Source organism: Dromiciops gliroides, chromosome 5 (assembly GCF_019393635.1).
Source record: "Dromiciops gliroides isolate mDroGli1 chromosome 5, mDroGli1.pri, whole genome shotgun sequence".
Taxonomy (NCBI): Eukaryota; Metazoa; Chordata; class Mammalia; order Microbiotheria; family Microbiotheriidae; genus Dromiciops; species Dromiciops gliroides.
The window spans coordinates 97,537,551-97,556,536 of record NC_057865.1 but is presented as its reverse complement, the minus strand read 5'-3'; the positions used below and the strand labels follow the sequence as shown (position 1 = coordinate 97,556,536).

Sequence of the window (18,986 nt, the reverse complement as noted above, 5' to 3'; positions counted from 1 at the left end):
GTTACTAAAGGACAGAAAGCTATGCATGCTCTGTACATAATGGTTTATCATTTTGTTATTTTATTGTGTCAGTGATAAGGGATGTCTTGACAGTTTGTAGGAAGCTTCAAGTCTGGTTACCTATACAGAAATGCTGGATGGAAGGGACTATTTTAGAAAAGGGAAAAACTTTAGTATGTGGAATAAGGCATGATTTAAAAAAAAAAGATGAATGAGATGGTTAGTGTCATCACATCAGTAAACAGTTATTACCCACTTACCTAATGCTTGATACAAAGAAAGGAAAAAATAGTGCTTGTCTTCAGGGAATTCACAATCTAAAGGCTATATGTGTGTATATACACATATACATACACATATATATGTATTTGAGTATGTCGCTATACCCACATGCATACATATGTGTATATGCACACACATGTATGTATGTGTGTGTATATATATATGTAATGTGTGTGTGAATGCATATGAGGTAGGCAAAGGAATAATTGGAGTTTGCAGAGGGAAGGCACTACCCTTAAGGGGGACCAGGAACACTTTCTTGTGAAGGTACGATTTTAGCTGAAACCCAAAGGAAGCCAGAGAAATCATGTATCTGGCAGAGGGAGAGAGAATTCCAGGAATGGGGATAGCCAGAGAAAATGAACAAAGTTGGAAGGTGCAGTATTGTGTGTGTGAAGAATAACAAGGAAACTAATATTACTTATTCACTGATGATGTGAAAGGAAGTAAGGGTGTAAAACAAATGGCAAGGCAGAAAGGGGGCAGGTTACCAAGGGTTTATAAAATACAACAGACAACTTTAGATTTGACCCTGAAAGTGAAAGGGAGTCACAGGAGTTATCAGATTAGAGGGTGATGTGACCATGCCTGTTATTTAGGATCAATTCCATTGCTGAATGGAGGTTAGACTGGAGTAGTGAGAGATGGTGCGGGGGAATCGACCTATTACAAATATTACAAATAGGCCATGCATGAGGTGGTGATGTCATTCACCAAGGCAGTGGTTGCGTCAAAGGAAGAAGGGGGAATGTGTGGGAAATATTTAGAAGAGAGTATCAATAAAAACTGGCAACAGAGTGGATATTGGTCGGGGGCAGTGAATCAGTGGCAAGCACTGGACTTCACAAAGGAACTTAAAAATTAAGAAAAAAGAACAGATATCACATGGAATCCTGTGTATAACTGACTTCAAGTTAATCCTTTGTACACTGACAAGAGAGAAAAACCTATCTAAGAAACAGGAATGAGGGAAAGACATAATAGTACTTAGTTTTAGATGGTAAAAAACTCTTAGAACTAAGTGGTTACATTTAGGGAGGGGTAATATTACAAGGAAAAGAGAAAATAAGAAATAAAGAATGAAGATTTGGGGAATCAAGACTCCTTCAAGCAGTAGAATTAGTAAAGCCTCTATCAGCATGTCAGAGAGTAAGGCAGAGGTAAATTATAGAAATGAGAAAAAAAGAGGGAAATTAATGATTGAATATAATGTGTTCATAAGGAAAATCGTGTGTGTGTGTGTGTGTGTGTGTGTGTGTACTTTTGTTGGTTTGTTTTTTGGTTGGAAGTCTAAAATATGAATTATCTTAAACTCTGTGGTACAGATAGCAACAAGACAAGACTGGTCATGACCTGAATTTTATTTCTGCCAAAAGTGTGGGGCTAATACTTCAGGTAAAAGGAGTCATGGGACATCTGCTAACTTAGGTGATAGGAACAATCAGTTAATGACATTTAAGTATATAAGCAAGATCCAGAGTCATGGAAGTGAGAGAGTCAGTAATGATGACATATTTATGCAAATTTTCATTTTGATCTTACTCTGCAAATTAGTCCAAATCATAGCTTAAGCAATCTTGGCCAAGGGTAACTCTAGATAGAGTAAAATCATCCTGTTTTTCATGGATAATTTCTGTAAAACAATAGTTTCTATGTAGAAAGTAAGCAAATCTTCCAAAGTCTACAGTTTCAACTTAATTAAGACCCTTTCAGAACTGAAAGCACTTTCTCAAATTATTCTACTATTAAAGGTATAGCAGCAGATTTTGTCCCATATTGGTTGAAAAAGCTTTTCCCCTGATTTGTAGTACTATCTGTGTCATGAAGACTACCATCTTCTCCAAAGGTGCCTGTGAAATAGTGACCTGGTGGTTGAAGTTGGGGCCACTAGTATCAAAGAAGAGCCCCATCCAATTAGGGACAGCTTTCTGTATACAGCCTTGAGGTATCTACACAGGTATGAAAAAGTAGGCAATACTAATTGATTAACCTATGAAACTTCTCAGGAATTCCATGAAAACTCTTAAGCTATCACAATTGACCGGTTTCAGAGTCAGGCACTAAAGTTAGCTCTTGGATGTGGGTTGTGAGGATACCATTTGTTTTAAATAGAAAAGGATCCCAATCCAAGGTGGTCACATAAGACAGGGAGGTGCAAGAAGATACTCTAGGTTTGTACAAATAGAGAGCACTCCATATATCAGCAAAAGAGCAAAGCTGAAGTTGCATCCTAGGACAGAAACCTTTTTTCTTCCTCTCATAATTAATTGCCATCTAGGTATTAGCAATCTTGGACTTACTGATTATGATCAAAACAGGCTAGCTGATAGGTCTTAGGTAAATATATCCCCCAAATGAATGAGGGATAGAGATGGTAGAATAAACTTAGACATATATAAATATCTTCCATAATTTTTAAACTATAAGAATCAGATAATATATTCAAAAGCCCACTCAAGAGAATAAAGCAACCTAAAATGAGATGTTATTACTGTTATTGTTTTAATACTTATTTTTGAATTTAAAAATGTACCAAAATATGAAATTCAATGTGACTATATACATCAAAGATGTAAAAAGTTATTTTCTTTTATACTAAATATTTTACATTTCATGTCAAGTGTAGACATACTGGGCATTGAAAAAATTCAGTTTGTAGGTAAAACGAAGAAGAGAGCCAGGAAGAAATAAAAGCTGTAGACAGATTTGATGGATTGTCTTTGGTAGACTTTCATGATCTTTGGGAGACTCCATCATTAGCCTTTCATTGAACTTTAAGACTGAGGGACAATTTTTTTAAACTATCACTATTCACAGACAGTTAGATGTAACAAAATGACTGACTGTCTCTTTAGAATTCAAAAGCAAGAATATAGATTAAATGTGTCATTTTAAAAATTGAATTTTATAGGAAAAAAACCTAAAATATAGTGTACAACACAATTATGATGCAAAATTGGCAATTTTCTGAATGAATTAGGACTATTTGGAGACTATGGGTTGATTGCTTTGGTGTTCTAATTGCTTCATGTGACTTGTTTCTTTAACTAGACTATAAACTCCTTAAGAGCAAGAAGCCATTTATCATATGACTTCCAGAGCTAGCAACACAGTGCACCAAGAAGCTCTCAAATCAATATTGATTAATTTAATCTACCAGGAAAACCCTATTTTGTAATTATTCAACTACACTCTAGCAATAGGCAACATTGCTGAATTAATGGTAGAGGAATTAGACTTGGAGTTTCATTGCGGTAGGAAAAAGTTTGCTGAGGCTAGTTGAAACGTGCTTGTGAAAGCCAGTTGCTAAATTTTCAATGTGAGCATTTACCCTCAGAAATTGTAAAATACTACATAGTAGGGTTTGATTTAATGTTTTGTTGATTGTATAGAAGTATGAAAGTGATAGGGAAACTATTATTATTTGGTAATTTTTCAGTCATGTCTAACTCTTAGTGACCCCATTTGGACTTCTCTTAGCAAAAATACAGGAGTGGTTTGCCATTTCCTTTGCCAGCTCATTTTATAGATGAGGAACTGGGGCAGCTAGATGGTGCAATGGATAAAGCACCAGCCCTGAAGCCTCCTGGATTCAGGAGGACCTGAGTTCAAATTCGGCTTAGACACTTGACACTTACTAGCTTTGTGACCCTGGGCAAGTCAGTTAACCCTCATTGCCCACAAAAAGAAAAAAGAAAAAACAAAAAGATAAGGAACTGAGGCAAACAGGATTAAGTGACTTGCCCAGGGTCACACAGCTAATAAGTATCTGAGGTCAGGTTTGTACTCATGAAGATGGATTTTTCTGACTCCAGGTCACTTAGCTGCCTGAAAATATTAATAATGTAGTTTCACTTGAAGGGTATGTTGTGCATATGTGGTTTTTTGTCCCCCCTGGAGAGCTGATTGTTAAATATAGTCCACTACCTGCATAACCATCTGGGAACTCTCAAAAGAGGAAATCCCTTCTTCCAATTCAGCTGGACTCCTTTCTTACAATTTATAGTATTAAGAAGTTGTTTAGGTAGCTGAAAGTTTCGGTGATTTGCCTAGGATCACACAACTATTCTGTGTCAGAGGTAGGGCTTGAACTAAGGCTGTCCTGACTCCAAGGCTGGCCCTTGCTACAGTACACAAAGAACAATCATACCTATGTTTGTTTGTTTGTTTTTAATGTATATTTAAGAATTCCATATGACCTCTAAACAATTCCATATTTTCTCGTTCTGGGGTATCCCTAGCACCCAAACCCTCAAAATATTTGTGTTCTCAAGTACAGATTATCTTTTAAATGGTTTCAACTCACTGTACACTGGCTTTATTTTTTTTTTGACATTTCACATAATAGAAAAAAGAGAAATTATACTTTTATTTGTTTCAGCATGGAAGGAATTTACTGTGTCTTTTTTGCAAAACCCACATGGCTCTTCTAAGAAAAACTGCAGATATTTAGTCAGATGGATTCATAATTTCTTCATTGTAGATATCCACAAAATCCTATTTTAATGGTCTCTTATGGATTGGAGTTGACTCTTGGCCCTTGAGAGCTATGCTTATGGAGTATGAGCTCTGGTGGGTCCTATACAGCAGGAAAGATCTACTCAGATGTACTCAGGAAAGATGTACTCATTCATATGTACTCAGAGATGGACTTGATTCTTGGTGTTTGAGGACCTGCCTAGCAAATTTCATTATCAGGAAGTGTTCTCTCCCCACCCCAGCCCTAACAACTCACAAATACCCTATGTGATTAAATAATGCACCTTTGAAATATTGACATCATACAAAAGTGATGATATGAACCTTAAGTACATCTATAAATTCTTAGATAAAGGTACACATAGTGGAGTCAAAAAGATGGACAAGCACAGCTTTCATAATAATTTGAACACATTTGTCATACAGTCACATCATATAGTGTGCTTTAAAACTTAATGTGGAATCGTTTCCTTTACATGTGTTTTTTATAAGTTCATAGTTTTACTTTAAAGTCATCTTCTCATTTTTTAATATTTACTTTCCTACCTTCAGTAGCACTTGCTATAAAACTCAGAAAATTAAAAAAGATAATATGATTTGATGAATTGGTTCAGTTTTAATACTAATGATGTCCCAGTACCAGGAACATTACATTGTACATAGTAGGTGCTTGATGTTTGTTAAATGAGTGAAAGATTGAATGTTAAACTGATATAAATTACACTTAATATATCCTATATTGTTGGGAAATCGACTCTGTATATGAATATCCAAGACAGCTAAAACTTACCTCCTTAGGTGTATAAAAATGTTTTATTTTAACCATCTTTTTGGAAATCTTTCTAAAAGGTACTATACTTCTATGCCTGATTAAGCAGGGACTACAAAACATAACTTTTTCTTGAATATTCAAAATCTTTATTATAAATATCAACAGTTCTATTCTACTCTGAAATATATCTCAAAGGTTATTGAGGTTTGTAGGGTTTAACCATTTCTTTTACTGAATTCTACCAGACTGTTATGCTTTTTCTGATGGATATTATTTATATATTTTCTCTCAGTGGAAGCTATAACTTCTTAATTGTTCTGCTAGCACTATCCCTTCCCTGTTATCTTATCTCCCTCATTTCACCACCCCAAATTCTTGGTTCTAAACTTTGTTTTAATCTTGTATGGATACATAAGTGATGGCTAGTGTAAATAACATACCAAAACCTGAGAATTTTCTGTGGAAACGTGATAAGGCAAGATAATTAATCAGTAACAGTTCTGTGAAGAATTCTAGTCAGTGGAAAATGAACTACATTCTGTCCTCTCAATAGGGTGAATGACTTTGTAGCAGAGAGAAGAGTTGTTTGGCTGGCTGGCTGGCTAGCTGGCTGGCTGGCTTCCTTCCTTCCTTCCTCCCTCTCTCCCTTCCTCCCTCTCTCCCTTTCTCCTTGCCTCGCTCCTTTCTTTTCTTCCTTCTTCCCCAGCCCCCCTTTTTTTTTGGAGGATAGTGTGCCATGCCTTAAATCAGGAAGACTTAAGTTCAAATTTGACCTCAGACACTTACTAGCTGTGTGACTCTGGATGATTCACTTAACCTCTTTATGCCTCAGTTTCCTTATATGTAAAATTACAATAACAGTAGCATCGATCTCCTGGGTTGTTTTGTGAGGATCAAATGATATAGTAATTATAAAGCACTTAGCACATTACCTGGCACATAGTAAGTGATATATAAATGTTGTTATTATTTTCCTCCTCCTCCTTCTCCCCCTCCTGTTCCTTATCCTTCCCCCTCTTCTCCTCTCCTCCTCCTTTGTCTTCATTGTTATTATAAATAATACAGTGAAGTACTCAGTTATGGGTTGAGGATAACCAGAAGCAGCTATAGTTATCAAAAGGAATTAATAAAACTTATTATTAAACAAAGAATTTTGATGTCTGGTATAGTGACCAACAAAACAATGTATATTATAATAGCTGGGGTTTTTCTTGCTGCTCAGAAACAATTTTCATTCATTTTCAGATTCTTAGGCATGTTTGCCTTGATTTAGTTTGTAAGAATCTAACCAATAGATAAGTGGGGTTTCACTCTATTTCGATCTAACTGTTCTCTTGTCATTATAATACACATTAACTTTTAAAACACTGATTAATGCCCCCTAGTTATGTAATTTTATTGATATCTTTTTCAGAAAAATGTGATGAGCAACTTGTCTCTGCATTGCCCCATCTTGTCTTCAGCTGTTCATCTTCCATGTCCAACAGCTATTCTCCAGGCTATGCCAAGCTCAATAAAAGAGGCGGTAAGTGTTTGTCCAGCCTGTTTAGTACCTATGTTCTTTAAGTTGAATAAGGTCTTTGTATGAGCTGGTGTCTGCAACTATCTGTCTACAAGCAGACAAAATACACTAAAAGCCACCTAAATACCTTCTCTTACTGGAGATCACATCCAGAGACACTAGATGCTCTCTGACAGGTAGTCTTTTAGCAAACATATAATTAATATGCTTAGCTTAAGTTGGAAGTACAAGGACTTTCTGGAGGAAGTGTCATAAAATAATGAATTAGAAATGCCAAAGAAGGTACATTTATAATTTGGATAGTAACTCAATGACAGGAGTTGAAGTCCCTGAACATGATCAGTCAAGGAACTATGTAGAGGCTTATTGACACACTTGACATGATGGTGCAAACAGCTGGGTCCACAATAATAAAAAGTGTGCAAAATCAGAATATTATTTCTACTCGGTGTTATATTGAATTATCTATACAGATTTCATTTCATTAAGGAATTAGCATAAAAGCATCTGGGAACTGTTTGAGGGCACCTCCACAACACAGGATTTAGCAATAACCTTATGAGATACATCCTCCTTTGCCTCATCTATGCCCCACCCACAATATTTGGGTGTGTTCTAGGCTTTGTTCTGTGCCTTCTCCCTAATTTTACACCCTCTCATTTAATACACTTATCACCTCTCCTAGGTTCAGCTTACTTCTCTTTGCAATCAATGGCATCTCAATCTACATGTCGATCCCTCATCTATTCCCTGAGCTCCCATATTGAATCACTAATGGCCAACCAAGACATTAGACAACCTTCTTTGATGTCTTGTAGACCTCTCAAATTCTAACAATCCTTTGAAGAAGGTGCTTTTATTATCTCTGTTTTACACTTGAAGAAACTGAGGGAAACAGGTTAAGTGCATTACAGGGGTCACACAGCTAGTAGGCATGTAAAGCACGTAAAGCAGAGGTCAAAACGATGTCTTCCTGACACTGAGTCCAGTGTTCTATCTCTGTACCTTGTCTTCTTTCAGAAAAACCCATTGAGTTTGCTGTAGAAATAACTGATCATCAATGAAGGTGTGGATAAATAAGAACTTTTAGGTCACAGGGATGTTTTTTTCTTGTTTCACATACCTTCAGTATCTAAAGATAAATGACATTATTTTTGTTATTTGCCAACAAAAACTGGTTTCTGCTATTACGAAGTTCTACTTTTCTTTTTATTTAGCCCTGCACTCCCTACCCCTTACCTGACTGCCCTGTAGTAATCAAAGAAGTACTAACCAGTCCTCTAGGGTATAATATCATCATCATCACCATCACCATCACCACCACCATCATTATCACCATCACCACCACCACCATCATCATCAATAATAGCTAGCATTTGTAAATTATTTCAAGACTTTCAAAACACTAATTTCTCAGTATTGTTTTTCCCATGTTTACAGATGAGGAAACTGAGAGATTGTATGGCTTGTTCCAGTTCACATAGCTAGCAAGAAAACTATGCAACACCCAAATGAACCCCATAGAACCTCTATACCCCTACTAGATATCCAGTCTACAAGTGATAAGGTCACACTAGAAAACCAAGGTTTAAATTAGACCTCAAACACTAGTTGTATGTCCTTGAGAATGTCATTTCAACTCTGTGTGCCTGAGTTTCCTCATCTATAAAATGGACATATACTGCATGGTTTTTGTGAAGCTCGAATGAGACAATATTTGTGAAGTGCTTAGCATCATGCCTGACACATAGCAAGCACTTAATGGTTGTTCCCTTCTTCCTTCTGGTATTTTGTTTGCCAGTTGGTGTGCCTGCTACTGTCAACTGGGTTACGGAATTTCTTCAGAACTTATTACTCCTTCCTTGCCTATTTCTTTACTTAGTGATACTTGTTTTCCTTTTCTGCTGTCCCTCTTTCTCTTCTTTAACTAATGGAAAGTAGTCAGAGTTAACCACAGCCATAGCCACAGCTGGATATATTGTGAGCATGAGAGACCCTACCATTCTCCTTTGTGTTAGGGGCTTTTCACTGTTTATAGTGGTGTGATTCACAGCAGATGCCAGCAGCTCTACCTCTCCATAGGAGCTCTGCAACAGTCTGTAGTCTATAAACCTTTACTCAGTTACTTATGGCTTATTGATGGTTGCCAGCTGTCAGGCAATATCCAGGCTGTTTGCTGAGAATGTGGGCCAGCAAATGAGTTCAATTCCCAGATTAGGCAGCATTTACACTTTTTGACTAGAAAGCTTCCCTCCCTATTGCAGAATGGTAGGATCAGCCCTAGCAGAATTGTGGGCAGTTAATCTGTCACCAGGACCCATTTCTCCTTTCTTCATCATCCTTTTTCTTCTGTTTAGCTGTCTTGTTCTACCTCAGGTACACAGTAACTTTATTTTATCCCTTCCTTCCAAATAGGATCAAAGCAAATCTAAAAAGTGACTTACATCCTAGTGTGAATCAAAACATTTGAAAGGAGAGGAATCCAAAGAAATAATTTGATATCCAGGTTTTATGACAGGGGGGATGAGAAAGATATTTTTGAATAGCCACATCTTGCCTACAGGCCTTTCATCAGGAAGGGCCTTTATTGCTTATGAGCCTAGGCCCAAAGAACAGATTAGAACACTTTCAAGTACATACAGAACTGGTGCATTGTATCATTTAACTTTTCTTCTTCCCTTTAAAAACTGATTAACCAAATGTTTGTGTACTGGTTATTTTATTTTTTTTTTTAGTGAGGCAATTGGGGTTAAGTGACCTGCCCAGGGTCACACAGCTAGTAAGTGTCAAGTGTCTGAGGCCGGATTTGAACTCAGGTACTCCTGACTCCAGGGCCGATGCTCTATCCACTTCGCCACCTAGCTGCCCCCAATTTTTTTTTTTTTTTTGTACTGGTTAATTTTGAAAACTAAACTTTCATTTGTTGTTCTTGTTGGCAAGGTAAGGGAACCATAGAGAGAGAATGACAAAGTCTTGTGAAAAATATTTTAATAACTGAGGGATTAATGGCCTACAATTTGTATTTGGGATCATGTTAACTTTATTTTCCCCCAGTTATTGCTGGGTCTCTTTTTTTCCAAGTAGGGTGGGGGAACCTGGGCTGAAAGATAAATATGCTCCTATCACGGAGATAAAGATTGATTATAGGGAAAGGTGTTGAGGGAGGAAGGGGACATGCAGCTCTGCTGCCATTGGGTAAAAAACTCAACTTCCCTCATAAAAATAGTTCAAAAGCAGAGGGAAAGAATTTCTAGTTTCTAGAAGGCCTGACCTTCAGTATGGTGAGCAAGATAGTTATGTTGACAGAAACAGACTAATTGAAGGCCAAGGCAGAAAACAACCACCACCACCACCACCACCACCACAAGAATAATAACGGAGGTAGCCATAAAGGAAATTAGCTTTTGTAGCCAAGGATTCAAAGATAGTTTCTGCCCATTGGTAATATGAATGAACAGAGAAGTCTGATAGAAAAAAAAAAAGAATATCTGGCAAGGACAAAGACTTTTTTTTTAATCTTGTGGCTAAAAGTATTTGTATGCAGAGGTACCAAGATCTTTTTCTCCTATGAAGACTAGAAACTAATGCACATTCTATGAAATGTGTTAGAAAAGGATTGTAGTATTATAGGTTTAGGGCTAGAATGTACAATAGAGGTTACCAAATCCAATGGTTTTGTTTTATTTTTGAGGAAACTGAGGACACATAAATGTTAAGTGGTTTACCCAAGTGATGTAGCTGACAGTTATGTAAGTTGAGAATTGATCTCAGGTCTTCTTCACTCCAAATTTTCACACTGTCTACTATGTACCTAGGAGCCCCGGGCTGTGATTTTTCTGGGTCATCTCTTAATTTTCTACATTGTCCCAGTAAGCTCATTGTTGGGAAACTCCATAATCGGCCTTGGTTCTCTACCTCATCACTAACCTCTTCCTCTTTGAATGAAGTATAGAGCTTTGGACCCACAAACATTCATTTAACGAGGGAAATCAGCTTAGACCATTTACTCATTTCTCACTTGGCAGCACTACACTGGAGAGTCTCTGATTCTCTACCATGCCCCTACATGGCATACCTTCTTCAACACCTACCCTCTCCCCTTTTGTGTATTGACTTTTCCTCCATTAGATTACAAGCTCCTTGAGGGTAAGGACTGTCATTTTCTATAGTATCCCCATCACTTAGACAATGCCTGCCACTGTTTATTAGCTATTGGATCTTGTTCTTATGAATGAATAAGGGTGGTTTTCAGCTCTTTTCCTTACTAGTTATTCCCTCCATCCTATAAAAGATCCAAAAGGAGCCAGTTTGTTGAAATCAGTTAAAACAAATAAGCAAAATAAACACCCCTTCATTCTTTTTTTTTAATTCAGTAAGATACTTGTAATCACAGAGAATCTGGACAATTGATTTGAATTCTATAGGAATATTGCCCTACCTAAAATAACTACAATAGAAAAAAATTCAGAATTATTCAATAGGAAGAATAGTGAAGATGTCTAATGTGATCAGCTCAGAAAATATTTATAATGACCATGATATAGGCTGAATAAGATCTTTTTTTTTAAAAAGTACATTTATAAAACATAAGTGTTTTGTTTTTTATTGTGTTTCTTTTCAAGGTGATGAGCCTTAGAGTTGGCCTTTTATATTGAAGAGAACATATCACTATTCTTACTTTTTATTTTAAAAAAATTTATAAGAATTTATCTTTCCTTCCATGCTGCTAGTTGAAGGGTGTTTTTTTTTTGTTTTTAAAGGAAAAGGGAACACTTATAACTGATATCCAGCAAAACAAATTCTTACATTGGCCATGTCTGAATATGGATGTTTTATTCTGCCTTTTAAGTCTGTCACTTCTCTGGCAGGACACAAGTGGTGTATTTCATCTTTATTCCTCCAGATTCATTGTTTATCATTTCATTGATCAGAATTTCAAAGTCTTTGCAGGACTTTAAATACTGTAATGTTTTTTCATTGTATAGATTTTCTCCCCAAGTTCTGCTTACGTAATTGCATGAATTCACAGATATCTTTCCAGTTACCTCTAAAAGTAAACAGTTTGCATGGTATAATAATACTTCATTACATTCGTATATCAGTGTTTAAAATATATATTTCAAGGGGTGGAGCCAAGATGGCAGAAGAAAGGCTGTGACTTTCCCAGCTCCAGAAAACCTGTCCATATACCTCCAAAAATAATGTGATAAGACACTTTTGGAGCAGGATAACCCACATAAGAACAGAGTAAGACTCTTTTACATCAAAAGATGACTTAATTAGGTGACAGGGATCACCTGCTATTTGGACTGAGAGAGGAGCACAGCACATGGAACAGGACCAGCTTCACAGTACCTCCAAAGCCTCAGAATCTTCAGCTGCTTCTTTGAAAACTCGGCTCACGGACTGGTGAGGGGGTCCAGTGGTTGAAGCGAATAGCTACAGTCTCTGCTGGAACTGGGGCAGGGAGCCCATACTCTGAAACAGCAATCAAAGTTGAAGGACAGTCACCTAATGGGGGAGGGGCCCAGGCACACCAAGCTTCTGACCATAGAGAATCAGATTTCAATCAGACTTCTGTTTCCCGGTCAAAGAGAAAGTGAGCCATGATTACTCACAGGCCAGGCAGGTTGAGAAAAACCCTAATCACCCCCTGGGCCAAGCTGTAGCTCATAACAATGTACCCTGAAAGCAACACTACACTTTTAGAAGGAGTTAAAAGCCAAGAACTAGGGGATCAAGATGAGTAAGCAGAAAAAACAGCAGACCAACAAGAGCTTCTTTGGGAGCAAGCTAGACTAGAATATACCCTCAGAAGATAATAACAAAGTTAAAGCTCCTGTATCCAAAGCTTCCAAAAATATGAATTGGTCTCTGGCCTTGGAAGCACTCAAAGGGCACTTTGAAGAGAAAGTAGAAGAGATAGAAAGAAGATTTAGATAGGTAGAGGAAAGAATAGAAAGAGAAATGAGAGTGATGCAGGGAAGTCATGAGAAAAAAGTCAACAGCTTGAAAAGCCAAATGTAAAAGGAGTTACAAAAGCTCTCTGAAGAACATAATTGGCTAAGAATTAGGATTGAACAAATGGAAGCTAGTGACTTTATGAGAAACCAAGACATAATAAGGCAAATCCAAATGAATAAAAATATAGAGGGCAATATGAAATATCTCCTTGGAAAAACAGCTGACCTGGAAAATAGATCGAGGAGAGAGAATTTGAAAATCATTGGACTACCTGAAAACCACCATGATCAAGGAAAGAGCTTAGACATCATCTTCCAAGAACTTGTCAGGGAAAGTTGCCCTGATATTCTAGAAGCAGAAGGTAAAATAGAAATTGAAAGAATCTACCAATCACCTCCAGAAAGAGATCCCAAAAGGAAAACTTCCAGGAATATTATAGCCAAATTTCAGAGATCCCAGGTCAATGAGAAAATATTGCAAGCAGCTAGAAAGAAGGAATTCAAATACTGTGGAACCACAGTCAGGGTAACACAAGATCTAGAAGCTTCTACATTAAACGACCAGAGGGCATGGAATATGATGTTCCAAAGGGAAAAAAAAAACTGGGACTAAAACCTAAAATCACTTGCCCAGCAAAACTGTGTGTATAATTTTTCAAGGGAAAAATGGGACTTCAATGAAAAAGAGGACTTTCAGGCATTTGTGATAAAAAGACCTGAACTAAATAGAAAATTTGACTTTCAAATACAAGACCCTATAGAAGCATAAAAAGGTAAACAGGAAAAAGAAATCATGAGGGACATTCAAAGGACAAACTGTTTACATTCTTTTTTTTATATATCTTTTTTTTTTTTTTTTTTTTTTTTTTGCAGGGCAATGGGGATTAAGTGACTTGCCCAAGGTCACAAAGCTAGTAAGTGTTAAGTGTCTGAGGCCGGATTTGAACTCAGGTACTCCTGAATCCAGGGCCGGTGCTTTAACCACTGCGCCATCTAGCTGCCCCCAACTGTTTACATTCTTACATGAGAAGATAATACTTCCAACTCATAAGAACTTTCTCAGTTTTAGGGGAGCAGAAAAGAATATACTTAGAGGGCACAGGTGTGAATTGAATATGAAGGGATTATATATGTAAAATATCTATCCTTTTTTTGTGGGGCATGCAGGGTGGGTGGCTTGTGTCTGGGTCTGGATTTGGGCTTGGGGCCTCCTGGGTCAAGGGTTGGTGCTTTGTCCACTGTGTAACATAGCTGACCCATGATTACATCTACAAAAAAAAGTTGTGGGGTAAAAGGAATGCACTGAAAGAAAGGGAAAGGGAGAGGTGGAAGGGTGTAAAGTAACTCAAACAAAAGAAACAAGAAAAAGCTTATGCAGTGGAAGGGAAAACGGGGAAGTGAGTGAGCATTACTTTCATCATAATTGGCTCAAACAGGGAAGAACATAAACACTCAAGTGGGTATATTAATATATTTTGCCCTGAGGTAACATGAGGGGGGAAGGGGAAAAGGTGGGGGAGAGGTGAAGGAAGGGAGTGCAGATTGGGGTAGGGGGCAGTTAAAAGCAAAACACTTTTGAGGAGGGATAGGGTGAAAGAAGATAAAAATAGAGTAAATATCAAGGGGAGGGAATAGGATGAAGGGTAATATGGTTAGCAATAGTAACTGTGAAAGACGTGATAAGCAGGATGCTATCAGAAGGATGTGTGAAAAATGCAAACCATCAACAGAGAAAGAACTGATGGTATTTGAATACAGATTGAAGTATAATTTTATTTGTTAGTTCCTCTTGCTAAAGTTATTCTGTCTATTTTCTTTTACAACTTGAGCAATGTGAAGATGCTTGGCATAATTGCACAAGCATGACTTATATTGAATTGCTTTATTCCATAGGGAGGGTTGAGGAGAGAGGGAGGAATAAAATTTACAACACAAAGTTTTTTTTTAAAAATCAATGTGAAGAAATGATGAGCAGATGGATTTCATAGAAACCTGGAAGGACTTACATGAATTGATGCTGAGTGAGATGAGCAGAACCAGGAGAACATTGTACAAAATATCAACGATATTGTGTGTTGATCAATTGTGATAGACTTGACTCTTCTCAGCAACACAATGGTCCAAGATAGTTTTAAAGGACTCATGAGGGAAAATGCTCTCCAAACCCAGAAAAAAAAAGAAATGTGGAATCTAGATGCAGATTGCACCATACTATTTCTACTTTTTTTTGTTTTCCTTTTATTAGGTTTTTCCCTTTTGCTCTGATTCTTTTTTTTGTTTTCCTTTTATTAGGTTTTTCCCTTTTGCTCTGATTCTTCTTTCATAGCATGACTAATTCAGAAATATGTTTAATGTGATTGTACAAGTATAACCAATATCAGATTGCTTGCTTTCTTGGAAAGGGAGGTGGGAGGGGAAGGAGGGAGAAAATTTGAAACTCGAAATCTTGTAGAAACAAATGTTGAAAACCATCTCTACATGTAACTAGAAAATAATAAAATACTATATAAATGCTAAATAAAATAAAATACATATTTCCCCAATATATTTATAACTCCCTACCCCCTTAGATTATAATTTGTGCCTACTAAGAAAAGAATTGATAGAAATATTTTTGTACACATAGGTCTTTTTCCTCTTCCTTTTGGATCTAGTAGTGATATAGCTGAGTCAAATGGTATAATTAAGGGGGCATAATTTCATGTTACTTTCCAGAGTATTAGCTATGTTTTAGAATGAAAAACAAAAACAAAAACAAAACAAACAAAATACACACAAAGGTATGAATGTGGTGTTTATTTAATTTTTCAAGGCGAATGATGCATGATATAGATGCAAAAACCTGTCTGTAACAGGTTGTCTTTGAACATTTAAATATTTTGTCTTATTTTGGTTTTAAGATTTTGATTTTAAGCTGATATATTTATATCAGCTGATATACTTAGCAGCTTTTCTATCAATAGTAGACTCAAACTCATATTATTGCTTTTAGTATAAAGCTCTTCTGGATTTTGGTCAAGGGATTCTTGCTCATTTGATGAGCAAGTGGAGATGCTAACCCAAAGCTTATTCCTATTTCATAGAAGTCCCATATTTACTCTGCCAATTAAGCCACTCCTGCAGCCTGAGTGGAAATGCGAGCAACATTCTTGGCTTTCTGTAGTTCTCAAAGAATGGATAACCTTCTTGCTATACTATCTAAAATCTAATAAGTGGTTGCCAATAAATCATAAGCTTTAGCAAGAGTATTTAGATGTTTAAATATTTATTAAAGAGCATTAGGATCAGAAAGAAAGGTAAAAATCTAACTATTTCTAAGAGACCTTATCATCCGACCCACCATGGCGAGGTCAGGAAACAAAAAGAGAGAGAACCCCTTCACCCACGTCTGCTTCCTACTTCATGTCCTCCTTCCAGAAATGGGAGGCTTCTCAAGTTGATTGGTTGGTAGCCTTGATAGACAGTACCCACAAGCAAATGTTACTTCCTGACACTAAGGACCTTGATTGCATGGCTTGCTCTCAAAGGCCTTCTCCTCATGGTAGAGCTTTTCTACAGTAAATCTCCAGCAGGTGGCGTCATTCCAATTGTTACAGCCCTGCTTTTCTTTTGTGATGTATGACTGTTCACTTATATAAGGGTTTATGGTTACTGTTGATTTACCCAATCAGAATTAGTGCTCAAGCTCCTATTCTCTTGGCAAAATTTTATCTCTTCCCTGAATTTGAAAGAATTACATGAACATCTGTCACAAGACCTGTCATAATGCTCTTTATTTCCATTGGAATAGACAGAAATGTTTTGAAACTATATATGGTTATTTATTCTTTTTTTTGCATGGAATCAATTGAAAACAATACTCATAATTTATGTGACACATGGCAGTAAGGTCAGTGCATTTTTAGGTAGAAATAATAGCTGGCATCCTCATACTTTGTAGGATACTTGAAATTCAGGAGTACTAGGAAAGATCCTAGATGGTTTATATACTCCCCCATTAGTGGGCAAATGCTCACACATAACACAAGTATCTTTTGATTTTCAATTCATATTTCCAGTAAGGCCAGTCTTTAAATGAAGACTTAGGAAATGAGGATCTAAGACTCATTGGCAAAGGTATAGACTTGGGATTTAGTGCATACCAGAACTCCCAACAGTGATTTTCCATTCATCCTTTTTTCAAAATTCTGCCTCTGCCATTGCTAGATTATCCCCGTAGATAAGGGTTATAGGCAAGGGTAGACAAAACACAGATGAAAATTCTTTCTATCTTTCTCACCATTTTTCTTCATCTCTGATCTTAAGACCTTCAACTTCATTTCTAGTAGACATGAAGTATGCCACATCACCTTTGTCCATCTAAATCCAATGACTTTGTTTGCCATATATCTGTTTGTGGGCATTTCTGCTTACTTCCTCATGCCCTTCTTATTTATTCTTACTACACAGCCAGTATCCAAAGTAGTAAGAGAAGTGGAAGGAGCAGAGATTGTAGAAGGAAAGTTTCATGGGAACCTGTCTGATATGATGTAAAGAGTAGATGATTAGGAATAAAAAGAACTGAGCTCTGTCCCTGCCCTGGCACTAATTAGATAGGTGGCTTTGGGGAAGAGACTTCCATTTTCTGGGCTTGAATTTCCTCATTGGTGAACTGAAGGGGTTGGCCTTAATGATCTCTATTACCCACAAACCCAGTATCTTCCATTCTATAAATGTATGATTTGATATATTAAGTGTATGATGTATGATATAATATGATTTGATATATCAAGTTTATAATGTATGATTTGATATATTATTAAGTTTGTATATTAGTATTTAAGAAGAGAGGTTAATAAAAAATAATATCCTGAGTAAGAAAAGGAGGGAAATGAAAAATCATTTTTGTTTTGTTTTATTTTGTTTTCCTCATTAATCAGTCCTGGTGATTAAAACAACATGGAAGTTTACTGCTAGATTGATTTCTTGGGGGTCTTTTAATTATATGCTTCTCTTTGGTATTCCATATACTAATATTGTGAGCTTTAGCACATTTTTATCTTTTGATCCTGATATATAAAGCAATAATCCTTATTATTCTAATAATAGATGACATTTCCATTGCATATGATGGTTTGCAAAGTGCTTTGCATATCTTATCTCTTTTGATCCTGTTATAAATTCTGTGAGATAGGTGAGATATTATTCTTACCCCTATTTTACAGATGAGGGAACCAACACTTTGAGATGTTAAGGAAATTTAGTAAAAATCAGATGTTAGCAAATGAGAGAGTTGGGGATGAAACCCACATCATCTGTGCAGGACAGTACTAAGGAACAGAAAAACTCTCCTTCTACTATTTCAGCTTACATTATACTGATGGGATGAAACTCAAGAGACAAGAGAAATGCAACAAATAAATATAAGAAGGACAATGAGAGGGATCAGGAAAAAAAAAAGGTTTCCCTTAGAAGGAAATGTATCAAATAAGCTCTGAATTAAGCTAATAATAAGAGGTCCAAGTATTGAAAGTATTCTTTAAGGCATTGAGCAAGAGATATAATACTGACTAGAAGGAACAGAAAGCTGACCTTTTGAGTTGGAATGGAGAGTATGGAGTGCAATAATTTGAAATAAGTATTTAAAGTTAAGCTGATAACCCATTCAGATTGTAAATGGGTTTTAATGATGAATTGCAGAGTTGGTATTCTATCCTAGAGGCTTTAGGAAATGACTAAAGCTTCCTGAATGTGGAATGATTTGGTCACACTTGAGCATTAGGAAGATTATTTTGACTGCTATGTGGAGGGTGAATTGGAGAGAGGATGGACTGGAGGCAGAGAAATCAATTAGGAACTGTGGGGAAGAACCTATTACAGTAGTTACCAAAGCCCTAATAACTAAGGAAGTTGTGAAAGAGTTGGTTGCTAGAATGATATTGAATGTTCATTGGATATAATGGAGAGGTGGGCAGAGTGAGGGAGACAA

The 18,986-nt window shown here is 36.7% G+C and overlaps 1 protein-coding gene across 1 annotated transcript in view; it reads left to right on the top strand.

Moving 5' to 3' along the window:
- The window catches only part of CNTNAP2 (contactin associated protein 2), a 2,668,322-nt gene that overhangs the window by 719,225 nt on the left and 1,930,111 nt on the right, over positions 1 to 18,986 (top strand). The window contains exon 2 of the mRNA XM_043968036.1: positions 6,948 to 7,058. Coding sequence (XP_043823971.1) covers positions 6,948 to 7,058 — 111 coding nt within the window. The remainder of the gene's footprint in view (positions 1 to 6,947; positions 7,059 to 18,986) is intronic.